The sequence below is a fragment of the Gossypium hirsutum genome, chromosome D05 (assembly GCF_007990345.1).
Source record: "Gossypium hirsutum isolate 1008001.06 chromosome D05, Gossypium_hirsutum_v2.1, whole genome shotgun sequence".
Lineage (NCBI taxonomy): Eukaryota > Viridiplantae > Streptophyta > Magnoliopsida > Malvales > Malvaceae > Gossypium > Gossypium hirsutum.
The window spans coordinates 12,616,757-12,633,684 of NC_053441.1; the positions used below are offsets into that span (position 1 = coordinate 12,616,757).

A 16,928-nucleotide genomic window follows, 5' to 3' on the forward strand; every position below is an offset into this window, starting at 1 on the left:
TACTTTTCACGATAGGTTTCTTTCTCGGGTTCAACCTTTACCTCTTTTGGATAAAATACAATCTTTTTGACTGGTAAAAGTTTTCATTATAAATTAAAACAAATTATTCGCGGTTGGACTGGGTTCATGGTCTTAGTTTAACTATTCAAGATTCAAGATTTAATATTTATATATTTTTATTTTTAATCAATAGCCTTTTTTACTTAAAAATAATTTATTAGATTTTTCCCCAAGAAATGGAAATTAACATTTTCCTTTCATATTAAGAATGACCATAATTTTCGTCCTATTTCAATTTTGGTGTGTGACACAAGGGCATGCAATTGAATATTGAGCCAATCCGAAAAGGACACCCCTTGCATCGTTGGAGAAAAGGGAAAGCATAAATAAATAAAAACAATTACATCCCTTTGGGTAGGGTAGGTATAGAAAAGGGAATTTCAAATTAATGTACAAGAAACAAATTCAAAGCAAGAGGGTCCCATATCATTAGAACTAATTAAAACCCTTTTTCATTTTTAGTTTCCCAAATAACTTCCACTATATCACGTTGATGCTACATTTTTTTTTCTCTCCTTATAATTTATGTGAAAAACAGGTGGTCTGAGTAAAACACGTTATACAAGGCAAAGCTAGTAAGGTGGAGACTAGGGTTGTTGTCTGTTACCACAATGTCAAAAGTCTAAGGTTGCCAAAAAGTCATATATAAAAAAGAAGAAATAGGTTTAATAATGATGATAAGATCAGATGAGCTGATTTGATACAATGTTTTGGACTCTAAAATTTCCTTTTATTTCTAGTCTATTTGCATATTTGGACACCGAATTTTTCTGTTTCGATTCACAATCCTATCTACCAACTAGATTCTGGTTTAGTGATTTGATACCATATATTTGTGTTTCGCCCAAGGATGCTTTCCCAAACCAAAAATGGAATTTGACTTGGGTGTTTAAGGAATGTTAGGTTGTGTCGTCACTTTCACCGAATATTTAAAAGATGGGATTTTTCCAAATCCATGCCATTTTCAATTGTTATGCTTTTTTGCATCTTAAGAATTTTACTTCTTTCTTTCGTATTCATGATAACAAACATACTTAGATAAATATCCTGTAAGAATCCCTTGCTTATTTTTGAATATACCCTCTGATCCATTTTACCATATCAGGCTTGATTTTTGCATGATTGAGAACAGCTAACACCCTGCATTTTCAAACTTCAACTTATTCATATTATTTCTACCTTCTTTTGGGATGTTTCCAAATTAAGTTAATGCAAATAACCTTTGTTTTATCCCAGTTTTATTATTAACAATTAATTTGGCAAAAACTCGATACATTAATTAATACAGAAATTATTTAATATATTCTTCATGGAGTATTTTTTACTCTACAAGCGGATTCGGATTAAGAATGCGACAAAAGTTACATTTATTTATATTTATATATTTTTATTTTTTATTACACCTTATAATATACTTGTTAAACCCTAACTTATTTGTGGAGTATATGAAATAATATTCCTAATTAATAAATGAAATATAGAGTACAATAAATGTATTAAACATGTTTAGTATATTATGGTAGGATGTTAGGTTTTGGATGAAAATATATCCCTTGACACTGCACTTAGGTAGAACTTTCCTCTCTCTTTTTTTTTTTCAGAAAAAAGACATTATTTATTATAGAAAATCTTAATGCTAATATGATTTTAAATAAAATAAATGTATCGATTTTTTTTTGTTGAATGAAATTATAATGCTTTATTTCTTATTAGATATTTATCTAACACAGATTTAAATCATATTATTTTATTTTCACTTTTAATATTGTACAAAAATATATATTATGATGCTTCATCAATTGCTAAAACAAGGTCGACAAAACATTCTAGTAGCTACATTAGTTGAAATTACTGTTGGTTGTGTAAGAAACTGTGAATCTAGTGATGCACTTTGAGTAAGGTCAAAACTACAATTCTTGCAATAAATCATAGATATTGTGATAAAACTTCTCAAATTATTTACTTTTTGGGTCTTCCATTTGGTGTAAAGGTTTATGATTGTGACGATGGCAATACATATAATTCCAAAATGTAGGCAACAGTAAATTAACAACATCTACTGTGAGCGTTAATTATTAATTTTTTTAGATGTTAACTATTAAATATAATGAAATACGGCCCGGTAATTTTCAATGAAAACAAAGGTCAATGCACTGACTTGAATGAGTCAAGATAAAAAAAAAAATTGCAAGGAAAAAGAATTATATGGTGTGGACTATAAAGGATGATGAGCAGGCACTAGTACATAATTTACCTTACTAGACGCAAATAAATAAATGATAATCATAACCGGCACAGAATTACTGTAATAGTTTTCTTAGGAAAAAAATAGGATTGAATTAACGTCAGTGAAATTTTTGGTTCAATCCTATCTTTTTGAGACATCCACATGCAAACCAGAATGATGAAATGATTTGTATGTGAATCCAAGCCGTGAAAAATATGTGAAAGTAAGACTAACTTAATCAATAATAGATTCAATTATACTAATTAATAATATTTTTAGAAATGAAAAAATAGTAACAGTTGAAAAAGAGAAAGAGATCAATTACAAAATATCATCACAAGGCCATAATGTAAAATCTGGCCATCAATCCTTATTTGAGCAGCAAGTATATCTTGAAACACGTGAGAGCTATAAGGAAATTTCTTCATTTATCTACCTCGAAACTAGAGGTGCTTATGGGCCGGGTCGACTGGGTTCAGGCCCGGCCCAAAATATGGGCCTAAGATTTTTTCTAGGCCCGGTCCGGGAAAAATCATTAGTCTGGGCCCGGCCCATTTTTATTTTAAAAATTTTAAAAAATTTAAAAAAAAATTTAAAAAAATTTTAAAATTAAAAAAAATTAAAAAAGTATTTTAAAAATATTTTAAAATTAAAAAAATTAAAAAAGTATTTTAAAAATATTTTAAAATTAAAAAAATTAAAAAATTATGTAAAAAATATTTTAAAATTTTAAAAAATAAATATATTTATTATATCGGGCTGGATCTGGGCCGAAAAAGTGGTGCTCGAGGCCCGGCCCATTTTCTAAACGGGCCTCATTTTTTACCAAAGCCCATATTTTAGGCCTATATTTTTACCCAAACCCTCCCATATTTCGAGCGGCCGTCGGGCTGAGCCGGGCCGAGCCGCCCGGCCCATGAGCACCTCTACTCGAAACTTGTTGAATTTCACTCTCTCATAATTTTTATAAAGTTATTGAATATTTAGAATCAAATTCTTGGAGATGTGGTTAAAATACTCTTTCTCCCAGGAGGAAGAAAAATAATTGATTACAATGGTAAGATCCTCCCTGGAGCTCCACATGAAGAAAGTCAAAATATTTTTTATTTATATATTGATGATATTGACCTTTGAATGCTCTAATTAACATTTAGTAATAAAACCCCAAATTCATAAGTTGATGCATTGGAATATAATAAATAAGATTTACATTATCAAAGTTGAAAACTTTGATGATCTCACATCATTTGGGAGGGAATAAATTTTTTTTTTGAGGTGCCTTGATTCTTAAGCAAAATCTTTTAGGTCCAAATTCCAGTAATCCACTAATCAAAAGTAATTAAGGGCCTTTATTTTTAATGTTTTAACCGACATAATGTTTATAATTTAAAGACAAAATTATGATACGATAAGATTGCTTTGCATGCCTTGGAACACTACTTTTTTTAACTCATTGTCGACTCATCAATACATAAATATACACACATACACATGTACTTCATGCCATGGTTTCATAAAGTTTATCTTTATATCTTATATTAACAAATTTTTTATTTATTCAGGTTACATTAGACGCAAATACGTGGATAAAAAAATTACTCTTGTCCAAAATTTCATATTAAAAGACATATACATTCACAAGCTCGTCCAAATTGATGTATAGAGGAATCGAGAACTCAATCCTCTAATCATGAATCACATATATACCTGTGCTTTCAAATAACATGACCCGATATTTCAATTTTTATAAAATATTCTAATCCCTTACATTATCATCTCTCTACCTTTGTCTTTAAGTGTGTAATAGTTTATGTCTACATGATAATTCTGTCTTGCTTTTTGTTTTGTATTGGGAAATCGTGGCGTGCACCGTGCACGTGCAGTACAATGAATATATTATTTTAATTATCAATGGTATTTATGAAGCCGAGGGAAAGGTTAGAGGGAGAAAAATGGACAAATAGAATTATTGATAGTTTTTCTTTCTTTCTTTTGTGCGGTAGAGGGCACACCTTGGGACAATCTTTAATCATTATTGTCGATCAGCCTTAATCACTCTTTTTCTCTTTTGAACTACAATTTTGATGTTTATATATGTATACTCCTTTTATCTTTCTTGACCAAAGTTACAAAGGAAGTGAAGTGAGGGTCTATCTTTAGTGGGAGTAATGTTTGACTTAATATGCTATAGAGACTTGAAATTAAAGCTCATATTTGTATCGTAATTTAAATGAAATTCATTATACGGGTTAAATATATATACCACTATATATTATTTAATGAGAATGATATCCTCACTATGTTTTTTAAAATTAATATAAAAAACGAGATTTAATTTGAATGATAAATTTGAGGATTTGAAAACTTTTTAAATTTTATTATTGTTTGTATTTTTCTATATGTATTTTGGATTTAAATTGATTTTTTTATATATTTTGTATAAAATGTAAAAACACTTTTATATTGTAATATTTGCTACTTTGCAAAAAGTTATGGTTTTTTTTATTAATTTTCAATCGAGTTAGTGTCTAGTTGACTCTTGACATTAAGTTATCGACAATTAAGCATAATATAAATATTCATATTTATTTGTTTAATTTTTATTGATATAAATTTTAACATATTAATAATTTATGAAATTAAATTTTTACATACACGTATGGAGTTTTAATAATTTTCTTATGTAATTATATACTATGCAATCATAAAAAATTACCTATACTATAAATTAAGGGGTTGATTGAGTTGATGTAACCTAATAACCGAGACTAAACTCAACTAAAAAATTACCAAATATCCATTCATTTTATAAAACAACAAATATTATTTCAAAAAATTTTTATATTTGATAAATTTTAAAAAAAATACATGCATATAAATGTAAATAATAACATTTGAACCCAAACATTAAAATCATCTTAACTTCATCATTTCACGCCTTTTAATTGTCATAACAATTTTTTATAAATATATTATATAAATGTTTTCACCTGCTGTTTCTATAAACTAGTAAGTATTTAAAGTGGAAAATAGTGAACCCCACCTCTCACTCCCATCCTCTTCATCTTTTAACTTGTTGAAGCAAAGTATATTTGGGTTGATTTCTTTTGGTGGGGGAATTATTTTCCTTATCAAATATGGGATTCTTTTTACAGGAAATTGATTAGTACTTAGGAAGTGCAAATTGCAAAAGAGCCACAAATCTATCAAAGTTTTTTTCTTTAGTTTTTTTGGATTAAGCAAAAAGACGATGTTTTGGAATAAAGAAGAAAAGACCTCTCTTAGAAGATCCTTTATATGAAAATACTAAAACCATCGTTGGGGGGCCCCTCTTCAACCTTTACTGCCTTGCACTGGTTGGTACATAGAAAACATAAGCATGCATGGCCAACAAGAAAAATCATGCTTCTTGTCACAAAAGAAAACCCATCAAAGAGAGTGGCAGAAAATGGCTTATTACATCTTCCAAATGAACATATATATGCTGTTCGGTGATTCGGTCCCTTACTCATCTCTTCTTTACTTATTTTATTCCATTTTTGTCTCAAAGAGAATCCCATGATCATCTCCCGGATACAATTTTTCAGTTTTGGTTAATATCTTATTTCAATTATTAAATTCCATAACCTAATATCTTTATATAATAACCAAAACTCAGCCCTAGAAAGTAACTTACCCATCGACTTCCCAATATGGGTTCTGATTTTGGGTAGTAGAGGAGAGGACCAGCTGCTGAAAGCAGTAAATAAAGCCACTCAATTGCAGGTTTTGGTTTCCGTGGAAGTTTAGGATTCTTGGTAAAAAAGTAAGGGGTAGAGGACAAAGATTGTTGTTTGAACAAAAAGCGGTTTTCACGTTTTCATACGCGCGTGTGTTGTTCAAGAGATTGAGTTACTACTAAGGATAAATTTGAAAAAATTTGTGTAATTGGATATAAATGAGATTTTTATTTGATTTAATTTTCATAAATTATTAATATAATTATACAAAAATAATTATAGTTATCTAATATAAAAATCAATTGATGTATTTATTTTTATAAATGTGAACAATTAAAGTAAAATTAAAATTTTATATATACCTTTTAACCGCTTAGAATACATTTCAATTTTTTATTGCTTACTTTGGTTTGGTGTTCGGTTTCTTATGTTATTGTACGTAGAAAGGCTTTTAAGCCTTGATGGGCTTTATCGCTAAACCCAAATCCAATTATAGTTTCTTGGTTGAGTTTCGTGGATTGGGCTAAAGAACAAGGCTTGATCTATTTCCTTCAAATTCCGATCCATGCAATAATCCTCAATCTCTTCGAGTATATATATTTATTTATTTATACAAAAGAAGTAGATGCACGTCAATCATTTAGTATCAATAATTTGTGCAAATTTCAAGTCTATTGACGCATATTCAAGACTTGAATTTTGTGTGCAAATTCATCCCTTATCCCCAATTTGAATATATATATATCTTTTCGGGTGGTGTTGATACAAAACCGACTTCTGCCTGTAATGTAGAAGGGTTTAGTCCAAAAACTAAGCCCATTTAGATTTGGATCCACCTTCTAATATTAATTGTTTTATTCCAGAGTAAAATTCAGGGCCTTCCTCGGGCAAGCAAAATATCTTTAATCAAGTTCAAACCCAATTTACAAATCCACTTTGACTAATAAAATTATATATAAATTTTAATTTAATATATAATTTAAAAATAAATCAGTGTTATATTAATAATTGAAAATAAAAAATTTAATGTATAAAATCATATAAAATCAAAAATTATATATAGTATTAAGTATTGCACTAAAATTTATGTATAATTTTGTAATTTATCCTAAATATAAATTACCTTGAAGAATGGGGGAAAATAGATTTAATTGATTCAACCTCCACCTTTTGTCTATACAATTCTATAAAATTTCGATAAAACTGTTTTTTCCCCGTCAAATCAACTTTTATGAAGCGAAACATGATTTCAAAATTTTCCATCAATAAAATTTGGGGTTTTTACCCGTACAATATAAAAAAAAATACTGAAATGACATGTTCCAAAAATTTTGTACCAAAATGGTACATTCAAATGTGTGGAGGGTGGTGCATAGGCGACACCACCCTAGTATTTTGACAACATTCTGTTAAAAAACAATAATATTTTAGTAGTAGTGCCAAAGTGATAGACGCCAACACTTGGGGTATAGGGGTATCGTGCCTATTTGATAGGCGGCACTGGTGGTGCTATCTGATAGGCGACACCAATGGTATTTTCCTCCTTTCCCCATCCGGCTTAATTAATAAAAATAAATAATTTAAATATGATAATTATTTAATACATTAATGGTGACTTTTTTTAATTCTACCATTTATTTTAAAATTATATTTAAAAAATTTAAAAATAATAAAACATGTGAAAAAATATCGTTAAAAAATTTCACATAATTACTCATTTGGATACATAATTCTCTGCTTACAAACTAAAAAAAAAGTGGTGCCACCTATCACTTTGGCACTACTACTAAAATATTAATATTATTATTTTTTAACAGAATGCTGTCAGAATATTAAGGTGGTGCCGCCTATGCACTACCCTTCAGCCCTTTGAATGTACCATTTTGATACATAAGTTTTGAAACATACCATTTTAATATTTTATTTTATTTTATTTTATATTATACAAGTAAAATTTCAATATATAGGTATCATACAAAAAAGACAATCGAAGGGAAAGATCCACCCGTGAACATAGAAAGCACAAATCAATTTTAAAAAAGAACAACGAAAAACAAGAAAAAGAAATGAGCCACACAAAGCTCAAAAAATGTATATTCCAGTAAGAGAAAAGAGAGAAAAGTGAAAACAGCTTAGAAAGGACACTAGTTGCTGGTAAAAGTTAAACATTGAAGAAAGGCTTTCAGAAGAATCTAGTGAACAGTTTCGTTTTTCCTTTAAAATTAGACTGTACATATAAATTAATAGGAAATAAAGAAAAAAAAAGTTCTTCTTCTGCACGTGTGCGTGTAAAAAGTATATGTCTAAACAATATAGTCCTTTATTGCAATAAATGGTGCTTTATTAATGGAATTGTTGTGAATATTCAAGTGTATGTCGATATTTTCTTTCTCATATAAATATATATTATCATTTCATCACGGTAGGGAGTCCCACAATAACTTTGATTTTGATGGCCTCTACCCTTTATCATGCATAACATAAGATTATTTGCTGCTCTCTTTTGTTTCACATCACGGCGATCAGACTGATTTTAAGTTGTACCACAACATTTATCAGCAATCAAATTCTTTTTGTAAAAGAATTGGTTGGTTTGAATTTGATGATGCCCTCAAAGTTTACCATAGTTTTAAGATGAAGACCAAAGTAATGTGGTATCCTATGGTGGTGTCTTGCATTTGACTATTTGAGACTAACACAAGAAAGGATTTTTTCTTTTTTACTTAAACAAATTTTGTCACAATTTATAATTATATATTTTTTATCATTATAATATTAAAGGAGACATGCGAGATAGTTTAAATTCGTATAGTTTAAGTATCAAATGAAAGTTTTAATCACTGTTTTAGACAGCAGGCAGTGAGTATATCATTTTACCTATGTTCATTGAATCACTGATCTTTAGCTTTTGGTAGTACTTACAGATTCCTTTGCGTCAATTAGCAATCTTTGTGATATTTGACCACTTTGTTACCCAACATCAAATCAGCCCCCCAAAAAGAGAGCAAAAGAAAGACAAACAGTGTTCACTGTACAGTGATCGGTATTAGATTAGACCCCCCTTTGGGCCAAGTTTCGTTCTTTTTCAAGTTTTTCTTCTAAAAAGAGTTCATGTTGCTCCCTTTTGTTAAGCATTACATGAAGCTCCAGTTTCTCACTTCTTTCTCCCTTCTGTTCTAGTTAAGGGTGTTTGCATGAAGTTGGTGATGGCTGATCAAGGTGTTGACAATATTGTGACGAGGGAATACAGGAAAGGAAACTGGACGGTCAACGAGACAATGGTATTGATTGAGGCAAAGAAGATGGATGATGAGAGAAGAATGAAGAGAAGTGGAGACATTGAAGGGAGGGGCAAACCAACAGAGCTGAGATGGAAATGGGTGGAAGATTATTGTTGGAGGAAAGGGTGTTTGAGGAGCCAAAACCAGTGCAATGACAAGTGGGATAATCTCATGAGGGACTACAAGAAAGTGAGAGAGTACCAAAGGAGAATAGCTGAGAGAGGGGAAGGGACTCACAGCAATGAAGGTTCTTCTTATTGGGAGATGGAGAAGAATGAAAGAAAAGTAAAGAATTTGCCTAGTAACATGTTGCGCCTGATATATGAGCGTTTGGAGGAGGTGGTGGAGAAGAAAGGAGATCAAACTGCGGTAGCTGCTGGTGGCTCAGGTCTCATTCCCAACATACCTTATGTTATGGATAGACCAATTACCAGTGTAGAAACTTCATTGCCTCCTCTATTGCAACACCAGCTATTAGCTCCTATTCCAGCTGCAATTCCATTAACTCTACCAGCACCGCCACAGCTGCCGCCGCCACCAATAGCTGCTGCTGCTGCTGCACCACTAGTACAACCATCTCCCCTTTCATATGCTCAGCCGTTGCCCACTGTAGGTACTCTCTCTCTCTCTCTCTCTCTTATTGCCACTACATTAAGGGTTGCTTTGAATTTGCTACATAGTAAGCTCGACGGATTTATGCACTTGCTAAAATTTTGATATTCCATGATAGAGACTAATGTTTATGATGAATTGATGATGCACTGATTAAATATGCGTTTTGATATTATCCATTTTTGTGCTTCAATGTTCTCGGAAGGGGTTGAGAGTTGGCAGATTTCGTCACAAATAATTGATATATAGCCTTCGTGTGTCATAAATTTTCAGATGATATTGATTGATTTCATTGGTTCCATATCTTTCTTTTTTTAATGGTTTGGAGATGTGTGATAGCTCAGATTCTGATACAAGTGAGTATTCAGACTCGCCAGCAAAGAGAAGGAAGAGAGGAACTGGTAATGGGGAAGGCAGCAGTGGGGGCACAACAAGTGCAAACAACTCAAATGAAGTGGGCACTGCAATCTCTAAAAGTGCTTCCATTATAGCAGAAGCCATCCAGGCCAGTGAGGAGAGAGAGGAGAGAAGACATAAGGATCTTGTTAGTTTGCATGAGAGGAGGCTAAAGATGGAGGAATCCAAGACAGAGATGGACAAAAGAGGGCTTGATGGCCTGGTTGATGCCATTAACAAGCTTGCTAATTCCATCCTTGCTTTAATTACCCACAAGAAACAGTCAGCTCCCAAGTGAAGTGGGTATATATCCTCTTCTTGATTTAAAAAAAAAAAAAGAGAGAGAAGGGAAAATACGACCCATTAATATCCAAGAGGACTGAGGGCGAGGTTAATTAATTAATCACATTAATCGGTGGTTGTTTATACTAATCGTGACCTATATTTTATGTTGCACTCACTCTGATTGATCAGTCTAATTATGCCTTAAAAATTATCTTTATCTTATGTCATTTCAAGTGTTTAAACTTTCATATTTTATGTTTAAACACAAACTAGGGTTGGTTGGTTGTAAACTAGTAATACTACCAAAAGTGAAATATAAGCAACATTGTCTCTGGGTTTATATCTTCAAGGAAATTATACTGTATACATACACTGATACACAGTTGTAGAGAGAAAAAATGATTATATTCTTCATCCAATATATCCGTAAGTATTTCGTAAGTGCTTGACATCTAGATTGTCAGACAACCTTTATTTTTTCCTTTGAAAAAAAAATGCAAAGGGGAGATTCATGACAGATATGGGTAGAAAAGCACTACTCTCCCTTGCTTAATGAACTCTCTCGAGCAAAGCAAATGCTTTCAGAGTTCACATAATTTGTGAAAGAGGGGTAGGAGTGTGAGTCACACATGCCACGGAGGGGGAGTGTGGGAGGAGCTGCTCATGCGTATCATTAATGAGGTAGAAAATGTGAGAGAAATGTGTAGCAATGAGCATTACTTCTCTGGTACTAGTCAAAGGCGACCGGTCAATGGATGTCTGAGAGACCCGAGAGGGATGTCAGGTATTGATAGATTTACAGAAATGCCATTATGGAGGCCATTATTGGAGCTAGTCTCGTATTCTCTTGAGAAGGCTGTGGCAAAAGTTGGGCCTTTCTTTCTTCCTTCCTTTCTATTTATTTTCCACTGAGAGAGAGAATTCAGAAACGGAAGGAAGTGGGCACTGTTGGCTAATTTGGTAGGCTTGCTTGTAATCTTTCTTCTGACAAAAGCGTGTGTGCCTACTAAAGTTTGCCTTTCCTCCTTCATACAGATACAGTATTATGATAGAGAGAGCCTGCCCGGATACATGTACACATGTATGTATATACATTGCAAATTAATGGCTATTATTTCTCAGCTTTTCTTTCCTTTCCTTTTTCCTGTGTTATCATCACTCAACTTACAAAAGTTCACAATTTCTCTGGTTCTTTTGGTAGAACGGTACTGCTGCTACATTAGTTCACTCCTTAAACTTAACCTGACCTTAGATGATTCATACCCACTACTCAGTCTTTAAAAAAAGAAACATTTAACAGGTCTTGAGTTTGTATTTTTATATAAATTCTCTTTGTATTTACCCTCTTTATACCCAAGAAACAATATATATATGTTGAGGTTGATATTCAGAATTCAAAGTTAGGGTAGTTGGGGTTGCCGACTTAGCAAACCCCAGTATGTAATAGTGGTTGCACAGTGGACATTTGATTAAAAAGCAATTAGTTGGCGGTGGCAGGGGAGGAGGACCCCATTCATGCCCCCGGCATGAATTCGAATTGTTAAAGAAAAAAATTTAATACCAGAACCATACAGGAATCTTTAAAAAATAAAAATAAAAATTTGCTTGCTTCTTCTTTGATCTGAAACCAAAAAATAAAAAAAAAAGCTTTGGTTCTGATCTGACAGAATAAGATTTCTTGTCTTAAGATAAAGTCAAAAAGTCTTTCTATTTAGACCCTCTAGATTTATGCACCGATTTCTTCAATCAAATTACAATATCATATATATATAATCCTATTAAATTAATTTTTTTTAATTTTTATTGTATATTAAATCGAAATTTATATAAAATTTATATTCTTGGTAATGAGATTAAAGCCCAAACAAGCCTAGAAGTTCCAAAACTGGATTCACAGAGCTCAATCTTGTTAGGAGTCCATTCAGTAATGGATCCTAATCGTGGGCTTTTAACGTTTCAATTATTGCTTTTTTATATAAAATTCTAATGTTTCAACACATAATATTTTAATTCAATTATATGCATTTAAAAGTGAATACATACATTTATTTTTATATTAAATTAATATAATTATTTTTATATGTAATATATTAACATAAAATGGTGTTAAATCGATAATTTTATTTATAATTTATAAAAATTAAATCAAACTAAAATATATAAAATTAAACAAAAATAAAATTAATATACAACATTACACATTATAATTTTAATATTTATCTCTATGTCTAAAGCTATATACCAATGAAATACTTTAAAAATATTGTAAGATAAACTAATATATTATTAGTTAAGATTATCATCATATATATTAATAGGGGTGAGTATTCGGTTGAGTCAAATTGAATCGAGTCAAAAAATATTGAGTTAGTCGAGTTGACGAATCCTATTCTAGCAACCGAATTCAATTTGAAATTTTTTCAAATTGAGTCAAAAAATTCAGAGTCAAGTCGAGTCGAGTTAATGAATCATATTATTTAATTAGTAGACGAAGTACAATATTATATAACTACATATACAATATAATAGTTTTGCCTTTTAACTTAAGAGGTAAACATTTATCAAAACGACGTAATTTTACCTTTTAACCTAATAATTTTGATTTTAACTTTGTAAATATTTATCAAAACGATGTAATTTTACTTTTTTTTTTAATTCAGATTTTCAAATAACTCGAATTGTATAATTTATATTCAAATTAAACAGAAAAATTTAATTTTTTATTTGAGTAAATCCAAATAACTCAATTAACTTGAACTATTTAATCTAAAATTTAATTTTTTTTATCATTTTTTATGGAGTTTAATTTAAAAAACTATTAACAGGGAAATGAAAGAAAAAATTTCAAAAGGTGTCTTGTTGTGTTAAGCACTCTTTAAAAACAAGAATAAGGCCGGTGAAGGAAAATAAAAAGGGAAATTCAAGAGGGAAGAAAAATTAAAATTGCAATCAATTTCGAGTTTGGTAGTCGGGATCAGGGTGTCTTTAGAAATTAAAGAGAGTTTGATTTGGTTTTGAGGGTGGAGGCTTAAGGAGGATCCTTCCTTTTACTTTTATCGTTTGGCTTTTGTCAGCCACTCTTTTCTTGTTCTTGTTCGTCAACGCCTCCAACACATTACTTAATCAATATTTTCTTCATCTGATTTTGATCGGAGCATCAGTCTGATTAGAAGGGATCTCATGGCCACCACTGGAAACAAGAACATCAATGCTAAATTAGTCGGTTTCTCTCTCTCTCTCTCTCTCTCTAAACCCTCTTTTTGCTTTCAGGAGTAGTTTCTTTTTCTTTTTAAAGTTAATACTAGTATTTTTTGCTCTGGTTCTTTCTTAGATGCTGAATTCTAATCTGGGTCTTGATGAATTGTGGATCATACTTGATTTTTATGTGAATTGTGATATGGGTTTGGCTTATTTTTGCAAAATACTGTTTTGATTTTGGTTTTTTCAGAGCCGATCAAATCCCATGCAAGGGTCAATTGTTTGTCCTTTTGATCTGTATCTATGCTTCTGATTTAGATTGGTTTAGTTTAGCAAGCACGAAAACTTAGTACATATCTTCTCAAATCTGCAATTTAGGTTTTGTTAAGATTTTGACTGTGTCTGACTTTCGAGGATATGCTTATTTTTGCCTAATTTCTTTGGGATTAACTGTTTTTCAGATTATATATGTCTGTTTCTATATGCATGTATGATGTATATGGTTCATATTTTCATATGCGATGATGCATCCAAACATGTCGAGAATTTGAGTACCAAATTATATATCCGAAAGTTAAATTACGTCTTTTGTTTGAACTTTGAAGTGGTGTTTTTTTTATTATATATTAGCTATTAATGTGCATTTTATTCTTCAGGTTCTACTTGGGGATGTTGGAGCTGGAAAGTCTAGTCTTGTTTTGCGCTTCGTTAAAGGGCAATTTGTTGAATTTCAGGTCGGTGCTGTTATGGATTGTTGCGAGTTAGAACCTTATTAATTAAAAATTCAGTTGGGAATATTAGCTTGACAATTTGTCTTATAATGATGTAGGAATCAACCATAGGTGCAGCTTTTTTCTCCCAAACATTGGCTGTGAATGATGCAACTGTGAAGTTTGAGATTTGGGATACAGCTGGTCAAGAGAGGTACCATAGCTTGGCACCAATGTATTACAGAGGAGCTGCGGCTGCTATCATTGTGTATGATATTACAAATCAAGTAAGTTTCTGATGCCTAACCAATGTCTTCTCTGTTTGTTTTTGTCTTTTAAACACTAAGCTACGTATTGCTCTAATCTGGTATTACAAATCTTTAAACACTGGGAGATGAAGCACGTAGTTGAGGTCACACTTAGTTAAATGCCATAAACATTTATGGTCTCAAGGCATGCTTTCTTGGAATCTATTTTAATGGTGTTTCCAACATCAAGTTTTACTTGGGTTATGTTCAGTTGACGTCTCAATCAAAGATTACTTGTTGAATATTTTGTTTGTCGAATATTAGTAGAGATGTGGGATGACATATGGTGTCCGAAAGATTTGTAATGGCATTCATCGTATCTTGCAGGCATCATTTGAGAGAGCCAAAAAATGGGTCCAAGAACTTCAAGCACAAGGTATCATTATCTATTCCTTGAAGGCATCATTGTTGATTATCAATGGACCTTGTTTATTGTTGTTATTTTTTTTATCCTCATGACATGTTAATTTAAGTGGCCAAGTAATTTATTTCTAATTTTTAATGTTGAATTTAATCTTTTTGTTTTCCTCTGAAGGCAATCCTGGTATGGTAATGGCACTTGCTGGGAACAAAGTTGATTTACTAGATGCAAGGAAGGTGGCAGCAGAGGCAAGTTATCAGTTCTTACTACATATCTCTTTACCTCAAAATATAAACATAATATTACTGTTAATTGGTAATTCTGAGCATGATTTTGAGGGTAGAATGACTTTTAGGATAATTATAATTTTGATTTTTTGACATTTCAAAACAACTCTTTCTCCATTTGAGATGGTAAACGTTCTAATGGATTCATTGTTCAATTTTGTTTCGGCTTCAATGCACATGCTTGTCAATTTGACTTCTTATTCTCATTGGCGACTCAGGAAGCACAAACTTATGCTCAGGAGAATGGTCTTTTCTTCAAGGAAACATCTGCAAAGACAGCATCCAATGTCAATGAGATTTTCTACGAAATAGGTGTTCTATTTGTTTCTTTGTTAAGTTTCCAATGAGAATGCTGTATTTCTTTTACAAACTGGCATTTGACTGATTTTTATTTCATGAAGCCAAAAGATTACCTCGAGTGCAGCCAGCACAAAATCCTGCTGGAATGGTTCTCATGGATAGACCTGCAGAACGGAGTGCTAGTGCCACTTGTTGCTCTTAGGCATTGGACGGTTTCCTTCCTGTATCTTCTAAGTAGCTTACGCAATACTTCTGCGGTCGAAGTTTTATCTTCCATACTTTGCCATGTTTATGTGCTATTCATTATGGGTTGTACATGGATGCTTGTTATCTAGACCTGATGATATCTACCAGTCAATTGTGTTAATGATTGATTATTCTTGTATATTAAAGTTCGATAATGGTATTATGTTTCACTTCCATGGTTACAACCTAAATGTTCAAATAAAATGCCATTCCCTCTATCAAAATGGTTGCTCGGGTAGGGTTCATTATCAGCAGTCTGTATTGCTTGATCACAAGATGCTGAGTTCTCAGCTTGTTAGTGTTAAGGGGGTGTTTGGTTTGAGAAATTTTATAGTTTTGGTGGTAATCTTAAAATTTGAAACTATAGAATCACATTGTCATCTTTGGATTTCAAAGAAGGTAATCACATTACCAATAGTACAAAGATTTTGGCTAGAATACTCATTTTACGACAAAAGGGTGAATTCTTGTGACGGTTCTAATTTAACGGTTGGAGATTATTTTTCTTCACTTACAATTTTTTCTTAGTTTAAAGTTCTTCTTTCCCTATACTTATGGTGCTAACGTGCTAAATAATTTTATATTTTGATGATATCCGAAATAGTGGGTTTTTGGCTCATTCGTTTTGCATTTAGTGAAGGATGCTATCACATCTGCTGCTGTTTTTGTTATAGTGTAGCTGGTGCTAGCCATGCTTTAGGAGTTGCAGAAGCTTCCACATGCTAAAGCCTAAACTTTCCTCCCAATTAATATAAAGCATTATAAATCACTCCTTCAGTTGATTGTTTTGTTCGATCAATGCTGTCTCAATTATAACGTAGGCATGCGTTAAAAGATTTAAAGCTTGACCAGTTTATATCTGTTCTAAGACATTATGATGATTAGTTAGGCCTAGTTTTGAGTATTAAAAGTTGGTACGTTATATATAATCATATATT

At 31.6% G+C, this 16,928-nt stretch overlaps 2 protein-coding genes across 5 annotated transcripts; both read left to right on the top strand.

Annotated features, from left to right (window-relative positions):
• Nucleotides 1–8,874: 8,874 nt before the first annotated feature.
• On the top strand, nt 8,875–10,920 carry LOC107906011 (trihelix transcription factor ASR3). Of its 4 annotated transcripts, none has more exons than XM_041093808.1 (2): nt 8,875–9,900; nt 10,268–10,920. In XM_041093808.1, exons 1-2 carry the CDS (start codon nt 9,201–9,203, stop codon nt 10,591–10,593), a joined length of 1,026 nt encoding a protein of 341 aa, XP_040949742.1. In that variant the 5' UTR covers nt 8,875–9,200; the 3' UTR covers nt 10,594–10,920. The 4 variants fall into 4 exon arrangements, with proteins under 4 accessions (XP_040949742.1, XP_016688332.1, XP_016688333.1 ...); XM_016832843.2 differs by having other exon boundaries at nt 10,239–10,599; XM_016832844.2 differs by having other exon boundaries at nt 8,876–9,896; nt 10,244–10,599.
• Nucleotides 10,921–13,408: 2,488 nt separating this feature from the next.
• On the top strand, nt 13,409–16,160 carry LOC107906010 (ras-related protein RABF2b). The gene is made up of 7 exons (XM_016832841.2): nt 13,409–13,799; nt 14,435–14,512; nt 14,608–14,775; nt 15,124–15,172; nt 15,332–15,405; nt 15,663–15,756; nt 15,846–16,160. Exons 1-7 carry the CDS (start codon nt 13,761–13,763, stop codon nt 15,944–15,946), a joined length of 603 nt encoding a protein of 200 aa, XP_016688330.2. The 5' UTR covers nt 13,409–13,760; the 3' UTR covers nt 15,947–16,160.
• Nucleotides 16,161–16,928: the final 768 nt, after the last annotated feature.

What these genes read in the sequence shown, in the direction of transcription:
- LOC107906011 (XM_016832842.2), top strand. Translation starts at nt 9,201, where the DNA reads ATGAAGTTGGTGATGGCTGATCAAGGTGTTGACAATATTGTGACGAGG. An exon ending in TCAGCCGTTGCCCACTGTAG is followed by an intron (nt 9,901 to 10,243) that starts GTACTCTCTCTC and finishes GTGATAGCTCAG; the next exon opens with ATTCTGATACAAGTGAGTAT.
- LOC107906010 (XM_016832841.2), top strand. Translation starts at nt 13,761, where the DNA reads ATGGCCACCACTGGAAACAAGAACATCAATGCTAAATTA. An exon ending in CCAAGAACTTCAAGCACAAG is followed by an intron (nt 15,173 to 15,331) that starts GTATCATTATCT and finishes TTTCCTCTGAAG; the next exon opens with GCAATCCTGGTATGGTAATG. An exon ending in CAAGGAAGGTGGCAGCAGAG is followed by an intron (nt 15,406 to 15,662) that starts GCAAGTTATCAG and finishes TTGGCGACTCAG; the next exon opens with GAAGCACAAACTTATGCTCA.